The following is a 24358-nucleotide window of genomic DNA, read 5'->3' as shown; positions in this document are numbered from 1 at the left end:
AGGTACCTTGATAATGGCTGTGGTGTCCATTTCGAGCCTAGGTTCTTGCGGCGATGAATAACGTGAAGCGTGGATGGATTGTACACGCACACTCTCGATATCTTGATAAAAAATGATTTATTCGATCTTTTCCAGTAACAAAAAACGAATCCGATGCATTTGTAAATTAGGTAGACAATATAATCTTGACGAAAAGCGTATCAAACAATCAATTATATCGACAGTAGTGGTCAAAACAGAGTGATTAACCACGCTACCCTCATCCATCGGCCAACCCAAACATTTGGCTGACCCCTTTACTTTATGACCTTTGCCTGTGACGTCAGCCATGACGTCTACAAACACGAAATATTATACAAAAAACAAATCATTTCAACATCAACACTTTTCATACTTCAAAACAAGAATATCAATTTGGCTAAAAGTAAAAAGAAGCGAAATGGCTGTAACAATGGCACAATCTCTGCTGGCTGCATTAAGACAAACTGGGGCAGGTGCTGAGGTACTCAGACAGTGGCGCACAGGTTTACAGAAGGACAAATGTATTCAGGGGACAAACATTACACTCACAACACAGGGCAGGATCCCTACACTCTGTGCCAGCTCCCACAGAAGGAGAGCTTTCACAAGATATTTCCCCCCCCCCCCCCCCGAATCTTGATGGCCGAGAGATGGCATGACATATCAATGGTGTGTAACAGATCCAAGTAGGACATTCATCAGTGTCTGTGTGCAAACTGCTGTGAGACAGATTCTCCATGAGATACTTCCCCTCTTGAGCCAGTCCTCCCCTCCGTTGTGCAAGCTGTTCGTGAGAAGGGCAGGGTTGTCTGGGCTGGGCCAGCGCACGCGATACTAAGGCTGCGACAATAACCTCCCGAGCAGCTCCTTTTACCAAACGCACACACACACACACACACACACACACACACACACACACACGTACGCACACGCACGCAGACAAGCACACCCACAGAAACACGCACACACACACACACACACACACGCCCGCACACTCACACCTGCAGGCACATGCACACCCACACACACACACACACAATCCTCTCCACTACTGAGGGTCTGCCAATTGTTTGCCGTAGGAGGACAGACGGGGAACACTTTTACAAATAATTTTTCAAAGGCCAACTTCTCGACTCGCTTGGACTGAAATCAGGTGGGGTTTAGATTTATAGTCCCTTATCACAATTTCAGTCCGAAAGGGCTTCACAGGCCCACAGTCAGCGGAAAAATTAAAATCTTGGCAAAGAGGTGACGTCCGATCCCTATACGATGTCACTAGAGAGCTCAGAAGGCACTACATGTTCATCGATGGTGGAAGCATATACTTGCAAAATCGTTCTTTAGTACAATTGAGCGTTGAAGCCTTTTAGGGTTAGGCCTGCCTCAATTAAATACTAGACAACCTCGTATGTCAATCAAACAAAATATTTAAAATCGTTTTGCATTTATTTAAAGTATTTATGGGCGCATCATTGAATTGGAAATCGTCTTAGTGTGCATCATTTAAATAATAAGTAGTTACATGATCATCTCAATTTGATAATATATTTGGCAACATACACTGTTAGGGTTACTGATTTATACTCCAATTATTTTTCAGGATAAAAATTGTTTTGATTGAACCCATTCACTAATGGTCCGAAGTCATTGGACAGAGGAAGAGAGAAAGAAAGGAATATTCAAGGAATAAAAAGACATTGCAGAACAGGGGACTTCCACATCACATTCTTGGTTTTATCAAGATGTGTTCCTCTGCATGTGTGCTTTCCTCGGTGCATGTGTGCGTGCATTGGGCCAGGTGTGCGTGCATGGGCCAGGTGTACGTGCATTGGGCCAGGTGTGCGTGCATGGGCCAGGTGTGCGTGCGGAGCAGGGAGATGATAGTTCCGTTGCGTGTCACTCCATCTCTGATCCGGACAGTCCCGTTTGGTGTGTTCTGGGTTTAGCGTGATACATCCTCCACTACCTGGTTACATAAGAGGAATGCAAACTACTAGGAATGTAAGAGAGAGAGAGAGAGAGAGAGAGAGAGAGAGAGAGAGAGAGAGAGAGAGAGAGAGAGAGAGAGAGAGAGAGAGAGAGAGAGAGAGAGAGAGAGCGAGAGAGCGAGAGAACGAGAGAGGGAGAGAGAGAGAGAGAGAGAGAGAGAGACACCCAGAAACAAACAAGCAGTGCATACACTTTTATGAATGGCCTTCTACATACCATTCATAAATCCACCAGGTAAAACATGTTTTCCTAGATGTATTGCAAAAAGAAAATCCTATGTGCGACTTTTTTATAAAAATGAAACTTGCAGATGCTAAAATACATTATAGCTATCATCACATAGTAATATATTTTTTTCCTTTTTCATTCCAGGGTCATATAATGCTGACATACAACATGCATGCCCCCACTCACACATTTAAATTGACACTCATCCAAAAACCCACTTGCACACACAAACCTGCATAAAAACACACACACACATACACCTGCACACACACACACACACACACACATACACACATGGTTGCGTGCAAACACACGGTTCCACCCAGCCACATACACACACAGAAACCTGCGAAGACTGACACACCTGCACGGCTGCACTCACACACACACACACACACACACACACACACACACACACACACACACACACACACACACACACACACACACACACACACACACACACACACACACACACACACACACACACACACACACACACACACACACACACAAACCGGTGCCTTTGCGTTTGGAGGTGTATCTTGGTCCTGTCTATGAGAGCCAATCTAAACAGGGAGAGGAAGCGTGTGTTCCTCTGGCTGCTAAATGTTTCCCGAGCTGTCAGAGCACATCAAAGCGGCGCTGAGACACCAGTAATCCAGTCCGACGGGTCGGCCTCGTCACACCTCTCCCCTCCTGCACAAAGCACCGAGAACCACAACAACAGACGCCCACCTTTTTTTCTTCTTCGTTTTCTTCTTCTTCTTCTCCTCATTTTCTTCGTTTGTCAAGTCAGAGAAACATAACAATACTACCCTGGGAGCATTTTCGCATGTCTACCACTAAGAACACAACTTTAGTTGAACCTGTGATGCAACAAGCTGTAACCCTAGAACACAATGTCTAAATTCCCTCAAGGTGTCCTTCTAGTTTTAGCCCGCGGCAGGGAAGGGGGTAATTGCGGAGTGTTTTGTGTTCTCTCCATCGGTCTCATTAACGGCGGGTCGTCACACATGGGTGGCTGGCTGTGCTTTGACCACGGTCTGATAGCTCAGGAGGGCTGTTCAGAACAGCTTACAAGGTCTTATGTCTCGGTCACGTCTTTTGGAGGGAACTGAACCCATCTACTGGGAGAGGAGTTGTATGTGTGTGTTTGTGGGTTGGTGGGGAGTGTGTGTGTGTGTGTGTGTGTGTGTGTGTGTGTGTGTGTGTGTGTGTGTGTGTGTGTGTGTGTGTGTGTGTGTGTGTGTGTGTGTGTGTGTGTGTGTGTGTGTGTGTGTGTGTGTGTGTGTGCGGGTAGGGAGATTAGAGGAAACAAGTCTAATTGGAGTAAAGATACTAGGGTTAGTCGAGCATCCTTGTCTTTGTGCATCTGTTGACCCAACGAAACAGTAGCCGGGATGACCTCAATTAGACAGAAAAGCCCAAAACAACTGCAGGCACAACGCTGGGCACAGCTATTAAACACCAATTCGGGGAAGTTATCCTATTATTCATTTCACTATAATATATTTTAGAATGGAGATTTATTTGCTCTTTATTTTATATTAGTAGCAAGAGGTTCATCAGTCCCCCCCCCCCCAGTTGCTGCCTTAGGTTGAACTCATCTTGTGACATTGTGCTCATGTTGTGGCAACACCATGAGAATGTGTCACGCTTCAAAGATCTGTCTCCAAGGTCTTGAGCTCCGTTAAGGGCTTTGTGTGTGTGTGTGTGTGTGTGTGTGTGTGTGTGTGTGTGTGTGTGTGTGTGTGTGTGTGTGTGTGTGTGTGTGTGTGTGTGTGTGTGTGTGTGTGTGTGTGTAGGTGTGTGTGTGTGTGTGTGTGTGTGTGTGTATTTGTGGGTTGGTTTCTGTGTGTGTGTGTGTGTAGGTGTGTGTGTGTGTGTGTGTGTGTGTGTGTGTGTGTGTGTGTGTGTGTATTTGTGGGTTGGTTTCTGTGTGTGTGTGTGTGTGTGTGTGTGTGTGTGTGTGTGTGTGTGTGTGTGTGTGTGTGTGCGTGTGTGTGTGTGTTTGTATGTGGAGGATGTGTGTGTTTGTACGCACACTCAGGCCACACACACTCTTACATTTCATCAACAAACACAAATGCAGACACACACATCAAAATGTTTTCTGTAAGACTATCCATCTATATAATTTAGAGCTTAACACTTGCCAGGTACTAATGGCAGGTTTTCTAGGAATGTTCTGCTAAATGTACAAGCCTGAGGGATAAAGGTCATATGTAACAAAACGCATACAGAATAAAGTGGATTGTGATGCCTTGTGGTGTTTTTCTCAATGAACTTGGAGACTTAGTCTTCAGAAGTAATCAAACCTGAGAAAATCGTCAGGAAACCCTACTTATTTATTCAGGTTAGGGATATGCGTGAACCTTTTCATGAATGTTATCATCATAAATTCCTAATTTCTTTATTAACATTATTCATTGATAAATAAATTCATTCAACGCAGATCTTTTACTTTCACATTCAGTTTTGCGTCTAAGGTTTGTCTCTACTCTACTGCCAAGGGCATTTCTATATTTTAGAATGAAATGCCGGTCAGGGGGGAGCCATGCAGGCCAATGATGTCTTCCTCCTGCAGCTCCTGAGCATGACTAAAGGGAGATATGTGTTGACCGCGTCCCCCTATAGTCCAGGCAATCTAACTCAAAAAGGGCCCCACCCAGAAGAAATTGTAACAGTAACATTTCATAGTTTTTATTGGTTCTTATAACCTCCAGCTTTATATTTTCGCTTTCTTATTTCTTTACTTCCCTAACATCAAATTTTTGACAAATATTTTTTCAAGTTTATAATTTTTTAATTGCACAGCTAGAATAGGCTCCCTAGTCTCTAGTCGGTGTTCGAGAGAAACATTAAACAAAAATTAATGTGAATCAATAATTGTAAGCACAGATATGTCTTGCCTTCAAGACATTATCCTGTAACCAAATACTGAATCCATTTTAATGCAAATCCATTCTATCGTAATCTCCTTGCTGCATGATGTTGACCGTCCTCAACCACAGCTTCTGCATTCCTGACAGAACGCAGTCAGAAAGGTCCTCCAGAAATAGAAATGATGAAATGGAACAAGGGAAAAAGTTATTTGCAATCAAGCTTGAACGTAGGTTTCCGTTTGAAACCCTTCCGTTTGAATGGTTTCCAGCATTGTAATAATGGACCGGTTAAACAGTTGTTAAATAGAAACAAGGACAAAATAAAATGCAAACTTGTGTCCAAATGAGTCCTTCTGGTGTGACAATATTGTGTCATAAAGAACATAGAGGGATCAAATATTTAAATACGGTCTCTTTGGTTGGCCAATGTCCATGGTGGTGGATGTTGCCTCTGTAACCCTTTGTTTTCACATGACTCGCAGAATAAGTCGATTGCTTCACAGGACCGCTGCTCGGTCGGAATGATCTTTTTCCGGACGATAGAAGACATTTAATTAAATGTGAGAAAATGTGCAAAAAAAAAAGACGGAAAGAAATGACAGCTCAGCTCTGGAATGGTTTATAGGTCTACCAAGACTGTGTTGGTTTCTGTTCATGATTCCTTTCCAGGATACCATGTCCCTTCGTGATTGGAATGTGAGTGTGCGAAAGTGAGGGTGGAGACAGACAGGTTTACACTCAGCGAGATAGGGGCGGCGGGGGGCGGGGGGATTCACCTTGGACTCATTACAACTCATCACGGCTGCGGATCACTGCCGGCTCCCCTTGGCACTTCCTGGAATGCCGTTCTGTCAGGAGCGCTGAGATGAGAGGCATGGAATGCCGCGCCTCGCGTGACTCCGATCGCCACGGAGCGAGGCGGCGGCGGGACCGTCGGGACCGTCGTCTCCCGGGACCGTCTGTCATCGACCACCTGCTTAGGAACACGCCAGACACAGGCGCTTCGGGAGGGAGGGACGCGCGCACCAGAGTGTAAGCTTCCCCTCTGGGAGACGTCTCACCTTTGACCTCTCACAGGAGGGGACAGATAAACACAAGGGTGGAGGCCGGGCGGGGGTGGGGCGCAGGTTCGGCTCCAGTGACTTTTAACTGCAGAGTGTCCTTACGCACACACACACACACACACACACACACACACACACACACACACACACACACACACACACACACACACACACACACACACACACACACACACACACACACACACACAGGGCTGGGAGAAGTCCTCGGATTCGGTTTTACCCGTCACATGTAGGTCGACATCGGTTCAGCGGCGGAGGAAAACACTTCATTCCGACGGGTCACAAGGAGAGCAGCCTGTGCATGAACACAAACCCACAGAGGCGTCCGACTCCTGTTTGAAAAACAGGAAGGATTAGCGTCAGATGACGTCAGGGCTCGGGGGGCCACATCCAGGCCACGATTTCCTCCAGGAAACAACCCCTTCATTAGCAACACAAGCACAATCCGGGGCTTAGCCATTCTTTGCTAATTGTTTGGTTTGGGGGACATTGCTACCCTGTTCACATAAACACTCCCAGAAAAAGACGGAAGATAATTGAGGGAAATAGTAAATGTTACCAAAATACTTGTTAAAGGTTATGAAGCCAAAAAAAGTGTAAAATCACCGCACACAATTTGGTGGTATCTTACAGAAATTGGTGAGGTCATGTGTCCCTGTAATCATCTATTCCATCTGTCGGTGTCATGTGAAGTTGAAGATTGAACCTGAAGGAGCAACAGCGAAACGCGTCATTTACATAAAAAAATCAGCTTCCCAGTGAGCAGTGATTTTACACTTTTTTTTTGGCTTTATACTATTGTTGGACCAATAGGCTGTGCACAGGTACCTCGTTCTTCCTACTTGTTGCATGTTGTTGCAAGAGACGTCGCATACCGCTGGTCATACTTTCGAACAGCCTTCACATTCACGCCACACATCCAGATACACCCTCCCCGAGGTTGGTGATTCACGCCCATCGTCAGAGCGCTGGCATCTCCGCTCCCAGCGTCGCGGCCCGCCCCGTCTCATTCAAGCCCTTCTAATTAGGGCCGCCGACAACAATGACTGCCGGCCGACCGTTTGGACGGCCATGGAAGGGAAGGGCCTGTTTTTAAAGGGGCTGCTTGGCGTGGGTTTGACTCTGAAGCGCAGTCATGCGGGCGGGACTCCCCCCCGGGTTCCCAGGGCCGTCCCGCCGACCGCCTGCAGGTCAAACGCGCCCGGCGGACCTCCGTCAGAGGCTTGTCCTCCGATAATAAGCATTTTTCAAACAAGAATGGCGCCGATTCTCAATTCAGGGGGGAAAATGCCCTTTTAGTGTGACGGCGAGAGGGACGGAGAGACGCCTTCACGGGCGGCTGCCCTGCGCTCCCACCGGGGCCCCGGGGCCCCCGAGCCCGCGGCCGCAGAGAGAGAGAGAGAGGGCGCGGGGCCCAAGGTGGCGAGCGGCCGGTTCCCCCTGCGAGGTCATTAGGAGACGTGGAGACACTCATTAGCATCGCTCCCTGGTCACGGCCGGAACGAGGGGGTTTTGTTCAGTTTGGGTTAAAGAAGGACAAAAACACAAAAAAACAACCGGTCCTCGGGATTCTTTTTTTGTGAAGTGGGGGTTGTGGAAGTCCGGTGGTGGTTGGAGTGTGTGTGTGTGTGTGTGTGTGTGTGTGTGTGTGTGTGTGTGTGTGTGTGTGTGTGTGTGTGTGTGTGTGTGTGTGTGTGTGTGTGTGTGTGTGTGTGTGTGTGTGTGTGTGTGTGTGTGTGTGTGTGTGTGTGTGTGTGTGTGTGCGCGCGCGCGCGTGTGTCTGTTTGGTGGGTGGGGGTGTTTTTGTGGGACTGTTGTGACATTTGAAGTCAGGGGGTCAGCTGGTTGTAATGAGGCGCCACGGTTGGAGCAGAAATGACGGGGTTTCACCCCAACGATCCACTGTGACGGGCAGCCATGCAACGCTGGCTCCCAATTGGTTAGACTGTGTGTGTGTGTGTGTGTGTGTGTGTGTGAGTGTGTGTGTTTGTGTGTGCGTGTGTGTCTGTTAGTGTATGTCTTTCTCTGAGTGAACACACACATGCGTGCCTGATTCTGTTCGTTATCTTTATCTTGCCAGTCGAGTGAAGTGCAGTGTTCTCACTGCTTTGCATTTTAAAAAGATCAGAAACCAACAATGAATGTAATTTATCGCGATGCAACCGCAGTCGAAGAAATCAATGAACAGTCTTACGTAAATAGCCTATACATGAATTCAAAAATGTATTCACAGATACAAATATAACTTAATAATAATATCCAAGTAGGACATCAATACCTCATGACTTTCACATTAGAGGTACTATATAGATAGACAAATAGATAGATAGACAGATAGATAGATAGATAGATAGATAGATAGATAGATAGATAGATAGATAGATAGATAGATAGATAGATAGATAGATAGATAGATAGATAGATAGATAGATAGATAGATAGATAGATAGATAAGAACTTTATTTCATCCCATACATGAGAAATTCACCTGTCACAGCAGCCCATGGAATATAGAAAGATGCAAAAATGAAATAAAAATGCATAAAGTGTCCAGCAACACATACATACATAAAATGAAATAAAAAAATCACAGTGATCACAATGTCATGCCATAAGGGCATACATGTACACACCTAGGGGATACTCCAATATCATTTGCTTTACATATTCAACACACCTCTGGATCTACTTCCCCCCCAGACCACCAGAGCCCAGGGAACCTTCCCTTGCATAACAGTGTGCTGACGCGATCTGCGGCTCTGCCTTCAGATTCACCGCCTCGATGAAGCACATGTGCGTGACTACTGTGCGCCTTCCGAGCCGACAGCCTGGGGCAGGCCGGCGCCCCCCCTCCCTGTGCAGGTTCACAGTGCAGGGTTTAACGGGGTAAGACAAGCCGCTGTTTAAGTGCGGTAGAGTCAAAAGACACAAAGGCACACACCTCTTCCAAGCCCTCTCTTAGCACGCTCCAAGCTCATTTCAGAGCCGTAAATCAAAGTCATGACTTTTATTCTTGTTTACCAATGACATGCAACTTCCCTGCGTGACAAGGCTGCCAGCATTCAACTATGCTGGCTCTGTTTGTGTATGTGTTTGTGTATGTGTGCGTGAGTGTATGAGTGTGTGTGTGTGTCTGTGTGTTTGTGTGTGACACACGCAATGTAAACAGGTGTGCAAAATCACAATCAAGTGAGTGTCGGTCGAACAACGGATATGTTCTTGTTACCCGTGACACACCTCTCTTTCTCTCTCTCTCTCCCTCTCTCCCTCTCTCCCTCTCTCTCGCTCTCTCTCTCCTCACACGCAATGAGCAATGAGCAATTGAGCTGTCAGTCACAACAAAGGGGGAGGAAGAGAACGATGGTTGAAACTTCCCTCATGGGGCGAAGTTATTGTAGGTCTAGAGGTGTGTCTGTGTGTGTGTGTGTGTGTGTGTGTGTGTGTGTGTGTGTGTGTGTGTGTGTGTGTGTGTGTGTGTGTGTGTGTGTGTGTGTGTGTGTGTGTGGGTGTGTGCGTGTGTGCGTTTGTGGTAAGGGTAAGAAGAGGGGGGAGGACCTTCCAGGAATTAACTGAAAAGCCAGAGAACAGGCACGCTTAGATCTTTCTGTTCAAAGATCTTTCTGTTCATGACTTTTGTCATGATTTCCATAATTACATCACAGAATATTGGACATTTGAAATGTTAACTATTATACGATAATATATTATAGTTTATATTGTATAACTACAATTCAATTCAATTGTATCTGCAAAGCCCTTAATCATCATTACAGTATCAAAGGAAGAAATCTTGAGAATCTACAAGAATTAAGATAGACATTTTAAAAGTGATACATATGTTATATAAATGTTATTGGTTCAGGGTAGCGCTCGTGTGAGTGCTTGTTTTCAAACTGGTCTGATAGGCCTGAGTTTTCCATTCTAGTTATCTCTAGATAGCCATTCTAGATATGCACCCAAATGTTCAACGTTATATCAGTGAATTCCTCTTCTCCTGCGGCATCCTAAAGTGAAAGGGGGGTGGGGACAGGTGAACCAGGAAACAGGTGTTTATTTTGATGTTTTTGTGTGATAATCTGATGAGCGCACGCACACACACACCAAGTGAGAAAAATAAAATGCATAAAAAAGAAGAAGAAAGGATAGAGAGATAGAGAGAGAGAGAGAGAGGGCGAGAGAGAGAGGGAGGGCGAGAGAGAGAGAAAGAGAGAAAGAGAGAAAGAGAGAGAGAGAGAGAGAAAGAGAGAGGTGGAGTGAGAGAGAGAGAGAGAGGGAGAGAAGAAGAGGCACAGGGTGAATGACGAGAACGAGAGGCTGAGTAGGGCTGAGAGGCATAGGGTTGGAGCTCTGTCCACTAGCAGGGATGAAGACACAGTTCTCCCTCTCACAACACAGACTTCCGGTGTCTCGCGTGAAACATGGCTGTTTGGCAGGCCAATCACAAGTCCGGGATGAGCTGTGATTCGCCAACACGAGTCAAAGGGGCAGAACGGGCAGCTCAATGGACCAATGGCTGGCTGCGAACCACAAACTCATTGGCCAATGGAGGTGGGGGAACAGAGTCCAGCGGGTCAAGGGGTGAGTCTTGGACCACACGGTCGTAATATTCAAACGTCCCCGCATCAAACCAGTGTGTTCTGTCCTAGTTGGAGGAGCTTTACCCAGAAGTCCAACATAAGGTAAGTTCATACTTACCATTGTTACTGAGAAGTAACTTTAGGACTTTGAGTGAGACTAGTGTGGGGCAGTTGGGAATTAATTTTGATACGTTGTTGTGTGGTTTACAATCTAATATCAGCAGTTATTTTAGCCTTATAACAGACTGCGTTCAAATTGGCGCTTACAAAGTATGTTGTAGGCCTGTTGAATCTGTGGTGCAGGCCTAATCAAATTAGTAGTCGTAGCGGAGTAGTAGCCTACACAATGTTTACAACTGAAAACGATAAAGGCCTAAAAGGCCTTAAGTACTGGTAAAAGGCCAAGGACCAATACAGCACACCAAGAAAAAGATTTATAAATTAAAATATCCAGCTTTTTATATAATATAATATTATATATTATTATAACTTATTTATCATAATGCCACATTTTACTGTTATTTTTGTTTTTCTATTGTTGTTGTTATTGCGATCAAGGCTAGAAATCGAACAATTAAAATATACAAGACTAATTATATTCAAATGTACACTACACGATTAAAAAAACGTATAAGAGAACCCTTAGGTTTGGTCACAGGCCAAAAGATTGGCGTGCGTGTGTCTGCCATGCGCTGTCCGTGGTACTGAAGCACGACACCCGAAACCTGGCCACCGGGAGCCCAAACACAGGGATCCTCAACATAGAGGATAAGAAGCGCAATCATAGCTATAACATTAGCCTCTTGGCTAGTTGAAACAGCGAACGGTTATAGATACAGGTATTGAATAAATAGGCCTACATCTAATTCCTAGGTCTTGGCCTCTAAAACAACTAAATTAAACCTAAAATAGATTTGTACTGATTGTTGCACATTTTTCTGAATCACTGCAAATGGAAAACAAAAGATAAACGTAGTCGTCCCGCATTAAGTAGGCTATTTCAAAATAGTGTTAAAATCGACAAATAAGAACAAACGTATCACCGACATCAAGAAACAATTTGGTATTGATTTATGGAATATTGCTCACATCTGTTTAGAATGTTGACAAACGTGAAAGTCTCCTGATAAAACGATAAGTTACTCATTTATTAAATTAGTCTTAATTTATGTGGGCTATATTCTAGGGATCGCCACCTCCTGGTGGTGTGATTAAAAAGCGCAGTCCACGCTAAACATGGGGAAACGCTCGCTCTCAAATTGTGTGTCATATTACACAGTATACTACTAACCCTAAAGGCCAATATAATAAAATCTTCACATAGGGTAGGACTACTTTATTTATTTTAATACGCCATGTGGGCCTATGTGCATCTGGGATAGGCCTATATGTTTAAATTTGAATCGGAGGCAAAAATTATGTAATCAATAAACCAATGAATCCTGCTCAGTCGGGTTAAAAGTGTAACACTATATTGAAACGTATATTTTATGGTAATGTATAAGGCTAAAAAATATTGCTGGCAGACACACAAAACGACAATGAATTAATAGACCGTCCAATAGGGCCTACACTAAGCGGCAATTTGTTGAAGTTTTCAGCATGCGTAAACAACATGTTTTGCCTTGTTTTGGAATGTAGATGTTCGAACAAAAGCCGTCTGGTATTTCTCCCTCTAGATATCTTGGTGTAATGAAAAATTAGGAGATGAAAGGCGGCAAGCCTTAAGTTATACAATTTAATTTTAAAGGCCATTCAACGTCATGATTGTGAAATTCAGCAACTTATTATTTTGCCAATTTTTGTAATTTGCTCTATCAAGTTTGATTAGATTAAATATGGCTACGCAATGAATTTCAAAAAATTAAATGACACACACAGCGTGAGTGTGTCTGTGTGAGCGTGAGTGTGTCTGTGTGAGCGTGAGTGTGTCTGTGTGAGTGAGTGAGTGAGTGAGTGAGTGAGTGAGTGAGTGAGTGAGTGAGTGAGTGAGTGAGTGAGTGAGTGAGTGAGTGAGTGAGTGAGAAAAGGAGCAACCAGACTGACTGACAAAACGAAAGGAAGAATAGGCCTATAAAGAAAGACTGAGTATAGAGACGGGAGGGGGGGGGATGAGGGAGCGCAGATGGGTTTACACCCTCTCTAAAACAAACTCCCACCCTCTCTCACACCACACAGCACACGAGCCGTGATGCTGCGCTGTTGGCAGGATAAGGTATTTAAACACAAGTTTGTGGTCCTCCAAAGCAAACAGGGCAAAGCAACGATAGAGATGCCAGAGCTTGCAGGCTTGGAGCAAACGAGCGGCTTCGAGGTTTTTCCTTGTTCATAGCATGGGTTAAACTCTCGGCTGAGTTACTGCTGTAAACAGAGCACACTGTCTTCAGATCACTATGTAGAGGAGAGGAGAATGGTGGGGGGGAGAACGATCTTCGATCATTGACCGCGATCGGATAAGGACTGCAATCCAGGTATTTACTTGTTGGGATGTTCTGGTGACCAATTGCTATTCATTATTTAAAAAAAATGCAAACATAACTTAATTTCATCATCGTTTATAGCAGAGGCTGTTTTACAGGCTGTTTTATGTGTACATTTTAAATAAAAGCACATATATTGTATGATTGATTACTTCCACTAATAATAATCTCTGTATTTCCACCATGATTTCAGAACCGAGAATGGACTTCGCAATGCTGGATTGGAACCACACGCTGACACGGAGTCTGTTAGTCGTGGCTGTTACTTTCCTGAGCGCGCTGCACGCCGTGCGTTGGCTGCGCAGCGGTGCGCTGCTGCAGAGCGGAGCCGGTCGACGGAGCGGCGCGCAGCCGCCCGGACCCTTCGCTTGGCCCATCATCGGGAACGCCGCACAGATGGGGAACGCGCCTCATATATATTTCATGCGAATGGCAAAGAAGTACGGAAACGTGTTTCAGATCAAATTAGGCAACCAGACCGTTTTGGTGCTCAACGGCGCCGCCATCAAACAAGCGCTCGTCAAGCAGGCTCCTGATTTTGCCGGGAGACCGGACTTCACTTCTTTCCGGTTCATCGCAAACGGGGAAAGCTTGGCGTTCGGCACGGTCAACGATTTGTGGAAATCGAAGCGCAAAGTGGCACACGCCACCGTCAGGTCGGTGTCCACAGGGAACTTGCACACCAAGCACGCGTTCCAAAACCACATCGTCTGCGAGGTGAAGGAACTTCTGCGACTGTTTCTGGACAAAACGCGAGAGGAGCGCTACTTCCAGCCCATGGTGTACCTGGTGGTGTCCACGGCCAACATCATGAGCGCCGTGTGCTTCGGGAAGCGCTACTCGTACGACGACGCGGAGTTCCAGCAGGTGGTTGGGCGCAACGACCAGTTCACCAAGACGGTGGGCGCCGGGAGCATGGTGGACGTGATGCCCTGGCTGCAGTACTTCCCCAACCCCATCAAGACATTATTTGAGGACTTCAAGACCCTCAACTATGAGTTCAACTTATTTATCGGCAAAAAGGTCACCGAACATAGGAAAACGATCGAGTCGAGCTCCATCAGAGACATGACGGACGCACTTATTCTGGCGATGGACCACATCAGAGACCCCGCCAAGGGGGTCTCGGTCCAACAGGACCACGTGCCGCCCACTGTGGCGGACGTGTTCGGAGCCAGCCAGGACACCCTCTCCACTGCGCTTTCGTGGATTATTTTAATTCTCGTGAGGTAAGATATTTGCTCATAAGACTTTGCAGTTTAACTAGTAGCCTATATATAATAGTCGGTAAGCCGGGTCCAGTCATAAACTGGCTATAATCAATCGTCATTTCCCATCTCCGTGTAATCCTCTGGTAAACAACGTTGCGTGCCGTGGACTGTAAGCGCATCACCTGATGATGTATTGTTAGAGCTATACTTGGACAAACATGTTCAAATGTATTACTCTTTATTGTCAATATACAATGAAATATTATATATTTTCTATTAGGTTGGACATAGTCCAATTGTGTTTAACAAAGAATTAATTTGTACACATATTTAACTTAAAATAACTTCAGGGTTAACTTAACCCGAACCCTTCATTGGCACATTAAAGGTACAGATAATAAAGATAACTATAATTATTAGACGCTATATATAACAGTGATTCTGGGTCGTGGAGCAGGTTTCCGGAGATGCAGCGGCGTCTCCAGGAGGAGGTGGACAAGGTGGTGGACCGCGAGTCCCTGCCCTCCGTCGAGGACCAGCCCCGGCTGTCCTACGTCATGGCCTTCGTCTACGAGGTCATGCGCTACACCAGCTTCGTGCCTCTGACCATCCCGCACAGCACCACGGCGGACACCGTCATCATGGGCTACTCCGTGCCCAAGGACCGGGTGGTGTTCGTCAACCAGTGGTCCATAAACCACGACCCGGCCGTCTGGTCCGAGCCGGGCGCCTTCCAGCCGACGCGCTTCCTGCGCCCGGACGGGTCCCTGAACAAGGACCTGGTGTCCAACGTGATGATCTTCTCCCTGGGGAAGCGGCGCTGCATCGGAGAGGACCTGTCCAAGACGCAGCTGTTCCTCTTCACGGCGCTGCTGGCCCACCAGTGCCACATCCGCTGCGACCCGGCCCACCCCCCCCAGATGGACTACAGCTACGGGCTGACCCTGAAGCCGCTGCCCTTCTCCATCGAGGTGGAGCTCAGGGACGACATGCGCCTGCTGGACGAGTTCTGCCGCCCCTGAGCGGCGAGGCTCGTCGGAGCCCCGGCCACGCCCCGTTCCAAAGGACACGGAGAAACACTGAACCCCGAGCGAGGGGTTGGGTTGGTGATTGGCTGAGAGGTGGAGAGGACGACCCACAGAGCGGGAGCTGCTGCTGAGCCTTTGGTTTGGATCAAATATATTTATAAATTCAGGCAGTTTTTCACCCTGGGCACATGTTGTGTCCTTGACGCTTGACATAGCGTATCCTACTATAGCCTGTATATTATATCTCATTGGCATCAATAGATAGGCTACCCGACAGGCTGTTTAGTTCTGTTCTGTGTTCAATGGGAGCGAAAAACGAAAGTTATCGCTAAGAGATAGAATATGTTTTGAACATTCAGTACAGATGGAAGACCTTAAGCCTGCAAGATGCCTTGAAATCACAAGATCGTAGAGGACCTGTCATATTGAATCAGGTTATATGACAAAGGTTATGGCTGGTGATTATGGGTCGTGGTGTGTGGGAGACTGTACACAACCAATGAGCTTCTACAATACATGAAAAAAGATGTACAAGAAACGGCATCTATATATCTCACATAAACAGTGCAAAGTTTCTCAGGAACAAGGCCTTATGAATGTTGATTAAGAGCTCACTGATTTGGATTGAAAAGGCAATTAACTATGAACACTGAATATTCTTTTCTTTTGTTGAATGTTGCTTTGGTTTGTAAACAGTATAAAGCACTATGAAAATATAAATATTAGATCTATGTTAGATCAGTGTTATTTAGTCATGTAGGTATTATTATTACTGTAACCGTTACCCGTGATAGCTTTGCTCATGTTCCACTGTTCATAAGCTCAATAATGAAAGGACGTTTACTTCATAAACGTGCCAGTAAACAAAACTCTTTGGGGCAAAAGCATATTTATTCATTAATTCATTAATGATATTTCCTCTTTCTGAAAATAAGTCATCTCAAAGATCTGAAAACACAAGTTGTCTGTACAAATTGCATAATCGGATTGCTTCTAACAGACAAACCCACACACAAAGATAGTAGGCCTACATATACCATTACCACCACACACACAACCATGACGACATGTCTGTGCCAGTCTGTCTGTTGGCCCAGCGAATGTTGAACTCGGACCCGGGATCAGACGGATGTGGTCCGACTGATTCCGTTGTTGGGCTAGAGTTAGAGTAGTATTTAGTAGTTAGAGTAGTTAGAGTAGAGAGTTCAAGTATTATAAAGAAAACAAGATTGGACCTTAAGCAGTAAGATAACATTCAGATGGTAAAACGCTTGCCACGATTCTTCAACCGTGTGGATCGGTTCTCCTCCTCTGATTGCTACTTTTTACACAATTTATTACAGTTCTACTCTAAATACTTGTATGTATACTCTGAGTACTGAAGTACGACGGCAATTATTTTCACCTGGTTCCACTGATACAGTTCAAGGGAAGATGTACGTCTAACTTGGGCATTTAAACGGTTTCTATTTCTGTGTCAAAGATATACAACTGTTGAACAGTTTATTGTATAATCGTTTTCGAAATGATAATAAAAACACTTGTTTGATGAATTAAGATGTCAAAAGATCAGAGATGATTACGTAGCAACATAAATTATATATTTGATGTTTTAAACATGCATTATTACTTTTTATTGAATTTCTAGTCGATGCCGTCCTCTTTATATCTTGAGATATGCTGCATATTAGTGCAGTTTAACTATCATGCATATTACTGCAGTTAAACTATATTGTATATAACTGTTAACTATAATTTAACTATACTTTATAACACTGCAGTTCAACTTTACTGTAGATCTCGGCAATTTCTCAAAAAATGTATATCCAAGCAGTTTTATCACACCGTATATCCCTGGTTTATACGCATGTATCCCGTTCTACTAAGACAGGAAGTTGTTTGCTGTGATATTGCGCAGTTCCACTCAATAAAAGGACATTTTAACAATATGTATTCCATCGATGTCATTGGATCAAAGGCAATGTCCGTGTTTTTTTGTCACATCCCTGTCGACGGGCGGCGTGACACGAGTACCACGGCCTGTTTTTCAGCCTAAACGGAAAAAAATCAAAGCGTCAATTGATGCTTTACGTGCGGCACAGCCCGGCTTCAGGTCACGTGGACCGTGGCGTTGGAGCTGATGCGTGGTCTATTCCGAGAGTCGTGCCAGGTCAGGTGGGGGACAAAAGGAAAGTGTTCAGGAGGGACTCCACCCCCCCCCCCCCCCCCTTGGCCCCCCCGTGCGGTCCGTTGTCTCGCTCTCCCAGAACATCCTGTTCCGACTCGCTCACAGATAGGCAGCCAACCTCACGGTGGGTGACAGCCCGACAGATGTTGATCTTAAACGGTGCATTATCAACTGCCACTCTGGTGGATGGTGTACTTGTTTGTTCTGTGCATAGTATGTGAAAACACATACAACAGACGTCTAGCAATGAGGAAGGTTTCTAATTTTGGCTTTGTATTGCATGGCATTTGGTATTGCGGACGAATAAAAAAAAAACGAAATGGTTAAAGGACAGGACCACAGCAGTGTAAGGAAACTGACAGCTAGGAAGCTATACTAGGAAGCTATACTATCGCTCTTTCGTAGAATGAGTTCTCCTTCTCCATAAGTAAGGGGGGAGGCCTTATTGCGTGACCTTATCGCCTGGTTACTCTTCTTGGATTACAGGCCTCTGAGGGTAGCAACCATTACACCGAATTCACCCAAGCATTCGGTTGTCTATACTCAACACAAGCTACCCAGGGAAATGTATACATGCATGCAAGTCTTTTGATGCCGTATACCGTACGAGCGGCAGAAGAAGTGGTGCTTAACATGAGAGGTCTGAAGAAGGAGAGGTGGTTTTTAAACCTTTTTTATGCGTTTCATCTTGAGACCATATGCCGTTGAAGTGCAGGTGAATGAAAGATAAGAGCCGTCACCAGACAGCCATCTGGTGGGGAGACGGACCCGTCTCTCCTGTCACGGCCAGCTGCCTCTGAGCACCCGCGGGCACGCCCTCCGCCCAGCAGGCCGGGACGGGCGCCATGACACCCGGACCGTGGCGCTGCCCGAGACGACTCCTGAGGTCGACCGTGAAAGCTGTGACCAAATTATGGCCAATCTATTCTGTAGGTTTCTTTTATTTTAAATGTGCGACGGACTCGTGCATTGGGTAGGTGTTAGGATAGATTCCCAGCTTCCAACCGAACTTCTCCTGCTATATCCAATATGAATTTAGAGATTGCTCACCCTGTCAGACATCACTCAAACACACTTTTTCTAATAATCTAAGAAAAATAACAAAATAGTTTGCTGATTGCAATAATTTTATTATATACCATCCTTGCAGATTTAAATATTATATGGTGCATTGATTCCAGAATAATCTCCATGTATTGTATCATTTACAACATTGGCCTCAAGGAGCAAATAGTTTCCTTTGGGATACAAATATAATTAACACATTAAACATGTACAATACATACATGTTTCCCATTTAATCAGTCCCTTTTTCATTATTTTAATTTCCTGAAGTTAAAACCATGAATATACCTCTTTATATATTATTTTAAATCCTTTCCTCCCCTGAAATACACCCCATATAAACACTTTAAACATTTGCTGCCTTAAAACCATTTTTATATTTTTATGCATGTCACTTAAAAGAAAAGATAATCGGAATGCTTTCACCAAAATTTGAAGTAATTGACTGGGTGGTAAAACAAATAAATTAACAACAATTAAATTCGGTCCATGTGCTATGTGCTTTTCTGTGCCATCCATGACCGCTGAGTTAAATGCTTTTCCTTCAAACAAAAATGACTGGATAGAAAGTTGAAGTCCATTTCACTCGAGCACATGTACTTCAACTTCCATGGCTATATTTTGAAAACATTCCATGCTTCATATCTTACTATGAAAAAGATATGACTACATCCTTCCTGGCAGAGTCGCCTAATGGAAATACAGGGTTAATTACTTCAAAAACATTAAAGCAATTGCAGTTTGATTAAGTTATCTTTTGTAGGACAGACATAGGACAAACGCAACCTGTTTCCTAATCCACAACACGGATTGCAGTGTTTTGATCAAAGGAGATGAACTTCAGCCGGGGGCCTTTGGCCAGCATGGAAAAGACAACACAGACGTCTCTGACACCACGCGGTGTACGGACGGAGAGTGGAACTACAAGGCCCAATTAGTGTTTCAGTGAGGATCAAAGTCAGTGGGATAATTTGATTATCACTGGCGTGAGTGGCCGGTCCTCCTGGTTCTAGTGGGGGCTGTGGGGGGGCCGTGGCCGTCCCACCCTGCAGCAGCAGTGTTGACTGCATGGCTGCCCTGGCGGCTGAATGGAAGGCTTTGTTGTCGTCTCCGGACCGCGCGGCAGCTGACGTACCCCAAGCACACCGACAGAAACACCACCAGGGGTCGGGGTTACCACGCCCACGCCTCGTCAGGGCAGTCCTTCAGTCAGTCAGTCAGTTTTGGTATCCACTAAAACCGTAGTGAAGAGAAGTGGGCATGGGGAGATACGCTCTAAAGTGACCAAGTAAGACTTGCATGCATCATTTTCTTCTTATTTTTGGATAATTTTTCTGCCCCCTTCATAGGGACAATATAAAATCTGTGTTCTGTACAATTGCATGAAACGCACTTGGTCACTAGTGACACACTTGTGAGTGTATTTTCTCGATAGTGACTTCAGGGGACATGGACGGGTATATGTTCGGGGCAGTTTTTTTTTTTTCCCGTAACATAAAGAACCAAAGCATGAAACATCGGTATCCCCCAACGCTCGCTCATTAAAATGGTCCAACCCGCCTCACTCTCAGAGTGAATCCCAGTGATGGCGTGCTTCTGATGCCCCCCCCCCCCCACCCCCCAAGCACCTGGAGCGCCCGGTGGTGCGGGCAGTCGGTGGGGGTGCTGGAGGATCCGGGCCTCAGCTCTTAGGTGATGGGGGGGGCTTAGCCTCGTCAAACACCAAGCATCGGGCACAGCACAGTGAGCTCCTTCGCAGCATCCTCATCCTGAACAGAAACAACCTACTTTCAGAGACAAATACCTCATCATCTACACTACATTACTCCATGTTGCATGCATTCGATCGGGTATCTGTATGGATTCACATCAACGGGTAGTGCAATAAGAGGTGGACGTCCATGGGGCGCAGGGGGGGACCGTACCTCTTTAGAGACGGTGTCCATGGAGCAGGCAGCCTCACACATCCTCCTGGCCTGGCTCTTCTGGCCCAGGTCCTTAAAACACTGTTGACCCCAGATGGCACTGATCATCAGAGAGATAAGGTAGGATACTCCCCCCCCCCCCCCCCCCCCCCCACCCCCCCCCCCCCCCACCCCCCATCCCATGGTTTCACCTCTGCGTGACTCGTTCTGTTTGACATTGGCCATTTACTGATGTCAATCAGTCACGGGTGTCGTGAGCAGGCACAAGTGCGCCCCTAGGGGTTGTAGTCTGGGCCAAACTCACATCCCTGTTGGGGCCGACTCCTTTGAGGATTGGGTGGGGTAAAGGGCTTCCAATGGTCTAACTTGGGTCAGCCCCCATCATAGGAGGGAGATAAGTGAGTGGGTGAGTGGTCTGGATAAGGATGCATCTCAGAGGAGGGACTTTGAGGTAGATGCGTGTCATGCGTATGACCTGAAGGTGACGATGACTTACCTTGGCTAAGAACACGTAGTTCTGTTTGGAGTATCCAGGAGAGATATCCTCAACCTGGGAATTAGGGGGAACAAGGGCTATTTTGTTATAAATGATCAAGTTTCACTCAACGTTGTCCTTGTCTTTGTCTTTTTCACGCACACAGATCTACAACCTCACGTTGAAACCAAACAAACCCTTGGTTCAATGGGATGTTTGTGGGTGAAATCGCTATTTTCGGCCAAAAAGCCAAAGCGATTGGTTTCCCTCGGATGTCCGTCCCTACCTTGAGGAAGTTCTTCAGGGCGTCTTGGACCGTGGCACTGGGCGGTTCACCGAACAGCGTGGTGGCAACCTTCCTCTCGATCCACGATAGCTGAGCCACCTGCAGCCAGCAGAGGCATGGGACAGCATCGGCACCAACACAAAGCAGCAACAAAGAGGAAAGATTTCCCGGTTAGGTTAATCAATTTCTATTTATTTTTTAATGTGGGTAATGTTTTCTCTACTTCTTGGGCCTTTAGTTATCTATAGCCTATCTGTGCCTCTTGAAAAGTAATTGGTGGAGCAGCAAGAAGTCATATTAAAGGCAGACGCAGTTGGGTTACATTTCCAACCATTACATTTCTTTGGTAGTAATTCTACAAAACCTTTCGATTCCTGAAGAGTGCTTTTTCCCCCCATTTGACCGTCCCAGGTTTTCCATGACTGACTGCACATCATTTCAATTGATTCCCACCTACCTTAATGGAAATGCTGGACTTTAAATTGTTTTGTTTATCTCTCTTTTGGGTCTTAGGACTCATATTCCACACGTTCTTTGGATAGTTCAAATGCATTTGAGTGGTTTTTAGTGAACAAAAACATAGAAAATACCCCAAATGTATCTATCTGAATCGTCTATAAATATCTACATAAAACATGCATTCTTCCACGGTCCCCGGTGAGTGAGTGAAGTGAAGCCCAGCATGGAGTGATGATACAAGGTGTACGTAACGTCCGCACGGCGCGTTGGCTCGGCCATACGACCGTTCCTGTAAACAATCATAACTTTGTCCGCAGCTACAGCCGCTACCGTTGCCGTGGAGCGCCGGGATATAAATACCTCTCTGGTATAATAACCTTTCTCATGCTAACAATGGCTGCTGTGAGCCTCCGGCAGAGCTGGAGCTTTGGCGCAGAGAGCCGCCAAGTCAAACAAGAGGAGGGGGCGAGTGAGGGGAAACCGCGGGGTGGAGGCGCGGAAACACTAACCCCCCTCAACCCCACCTCTAGAGGGGAAAGGGATGTCACGGGTGAGCGGGTGAGTGAGCGAGTGAGTGTTGGCGTACAGCATAGCACCAGCGACCCAATAGGTAGTAGGACATGGGATCCTCTGGCTTCAGTTCAATGGCTTTATCCAGATGGTCCTGAGAGAGAGAGAGAGAGAGAGAGAGAGAGAGAGAGAGAGAGAGAGAGAGAGAGAGAGAGAGAGAGAGAGAGAGAGAGAGAGAGAGAGAGAGAGAGAGAGAGAGAGAGAGACACACAGAAGCATAACAGACGGAAGGATTTTACTGGTGATTCATGCCACTGTAGCATTTGCAATTCCGTCATCTTCTCTGCCCTGATCTGCTTGGCAAAAAACACACGCATGTTCCATCAACACACACGTACGCATGCGAGAGAACCGCCCCCCCCCCCACCAGCTCCTATCTCTTCCTTTCTACCTCTGATAGAGAGATAGCAGCTGTCTACGCCTGTGGGGGCTGTACACTGTTTCTAAGGGAAGCGGTTGACCACACGATGTCGTTCCCATGCTCTGCCTTATGCAACCAACCTGGCTGCAGGGAGAAGCCATGCACATCTGCAGAAATGACATAATCCCCCTGGGGGGGGGGGGGGGCAACTCGACACGACGGTATGGGTGCACGGTGGGTACAATTACCACGTACAATAACCCCCCCTGTATATTACAGTATATCAGTCAAAATACGGCTTATCTGTGTCATGTCCCTCTAAAATGTTGGCCCCGGTGTATAGAAACCAGTGGAGACAGAGAGGGTGCTGGCGGAGGCCTTCATGGAGTCTCCACATACCTTGAAGATGAAGCCGTTCTTGATCTTGTTCTGCACCGTGTCGTATTCAGCCATTAAACCACACATGATGGCGTACCTGTGGAGAGACGACAACACGTTCAATTTAAATGGTCAAACACTGTTGCAGAGTTTAGTTAAATTGGATAACATTAAGATATAACCATGTTCATTTCTCAATGCAACCAGCAGTCGATATTCACTGGTTCTGAAAACCCCTCTTCTCTTTTGGCAATTTAAGCCCAACCAGCACCAAGAGGAAAACGTTTGTGGCCCAAAACCTTGGATCCGACACAAAACTATTTCCCAAGAAGTAGCAAAAACTAAAAATAAAAAGGATCGCAGAGGGGCGGCACAGATGTGTTTTGGTATGCGGTTATGAAAGCCCCCTGAGATCCTTTAATCTGATCCGATGGGTTGTGTTCCTGGTGGACGGGGCTCCGGCAGCACCTTCCCTCCACACCACCTCTGCTCTGGGTCACTGTCTGGCATCCAGCGCCGCGCAGACCGCCCTACGACCGGCTCCTCGTTAAGCTCTCTGTGGGGCGATAAGCTGCTTCATTTCTGCTCCCCCTCGGCTGCCCTCTTCTCTCGCACACTTTCTGGAGGGGAGACGTTCGAGGCGGGCGGGGGGGGGGGGGGGGGGGGGGGGGGGGGGCGGTTGTTGGCTGTGGTGTGGGGATCCATGAGCTCAGTTGAGGTACTGGATGGGTTTCGGAAGACAGAAAGGAGGGATGAACCGTGATCTCGCCACCTCTTTATCCACCTAGACCTGGGGAGAGCCAGCCCTCGCACGCAAAGAAGGCCTTCAAACACATGCAGGACATTATACAGCTTAAGGGTGGACAGATTATACCAGCAGGTGTGAGTGTGATTAGCCGTTACAAGGCGCCTCTTCTGACAACACAAGTGGACATGTCCACCTAGATGTGTGCTGGATAGATCAGTCTACAGCCTACCCAGGGGACTGTAGCAAACCTTGCTCATCTATCCATCATACATCTAGGTGGACACACCCACTTGTGATATCAGAAGAGGCCGATTTCCAAAACGGCTTGTTATGGCTAAACACACTCACACCTGGTGGTATAATAGGTCACCTTTAATTAAACATCAGATACGCTTT

The 24358-nt window shown here is 46.2% G+C and overlaps 2 protein-coding genes and 1 long non-coding RNA gene across 6 annotated transcripts in view; 1 reads left to right on the top strand and 2 right to left on the bottom strand.

The window, feature by feature from the left end:
• Positions 1-100: 100 nt before the first annotated feature.
• On the bottom strand, positions 101-7010 carry LOC132473351 (uncharacterized). Of its 2 annotated transcripts, XR_009529346.1 has the most exons (3): positions 6432-7010; positions 5903-6127; positions 101-1987 (listed from the first exon to the last, which is right to left on the bottom strand). It is a non-coding gene; the product is annotated as an uncharacterized LOC132473351 (long non-coding RNA). The 2 variants fall into 2 exon arrangements; XR_009529345.1 differs by having other exon boundaries at positions 5903-7010.
• Positions 7011-10562: 3552 nt separating this feature from the next.
• On the top strand, positions 10563-17456 carry LOC132473735 (cytochrome P450 1B1). Of its 3 annotated transcripts, XM_060073984.1 has the most exons (4): positions 10566-10890; positions 13176-13259; positions 13462-14497; positions 14937-17456. In XM_060073984.1, exons 3-4 carry the CDS (start codon positions 13470-13472, stop codon positions 15499-15501), a joined length of 1593 nt encoding a protein of 530 aa, XP_059929967.1. In that variant the 5' UTR covers positions 10566-10890; positions 13176-13259; positions 13462-13469; the 3' UTR covers positions 15502-17456. The 3 variants fall into 3 exon arrangements, with proteins under 3 accessions (XP_059929968.1, XP_059929967.1, XP_059929966.1); XM_060073985.1 differs by lacking the exon at positions 13176-13259 and having other exon boundaries at positions 10563-10890; XM_060073983.1 differs by lacking the exon at positions 10566-10890 and having other exon boundaries at positions 12866-13259.
• A 1348-nt stretch (positions 17457-18804) lies between these two features.
• The window catches only part of LOC132473736 (regulator of microtubule dynamics protein 2), a 21688-nt gene continuing 16134 nt past the window's right edge, over positions 18805-24358 (bottom strand). Inside the window, exons 6-11 of the mRNA XM_060073986.1 lie at positions 23236-23311; positions 22492-22569; positions 21447-21545; positions 21182-21235; positions 20686-20766; positions 18805-20529 (exon numbers count right to left, since the gene is read on the bottom strand). Of these exons, the coding sequence (XP_059929969.1) occupies positions 20476-20529; positions 20686-20766; positions 21182-21235; positions 21447-21545; positions 22492-22569; positions 23236-23311 (442 nt within the window). The 3' untranslated portion in view covers positions 18805-20475. The remainder of the gene's footprint in view (positions 20530-20685; positions 20767-21181; positions 21236-21446; positions 21546-22491; positions 22570-23235; positions 23312-24358) is intronic.

This window comes from Gadus macrocephalus, chromosome 15, assembly GCF_031168955.1.
Source record: "Gadus macrocephalus chromosome 15, ASM3116895v1".
Lineage (NCBI taxonomy): Eukaryota > Metazoa > Chordata > Actinopteri > Gadiformes > Gadidae > Gadus > Gadus macrocephalus.
The sequence above is the reverse complement of the archived record's forward strand: the minus strand, read 5'-3'. Positions and strand labels throughout refer to the sequence as shown.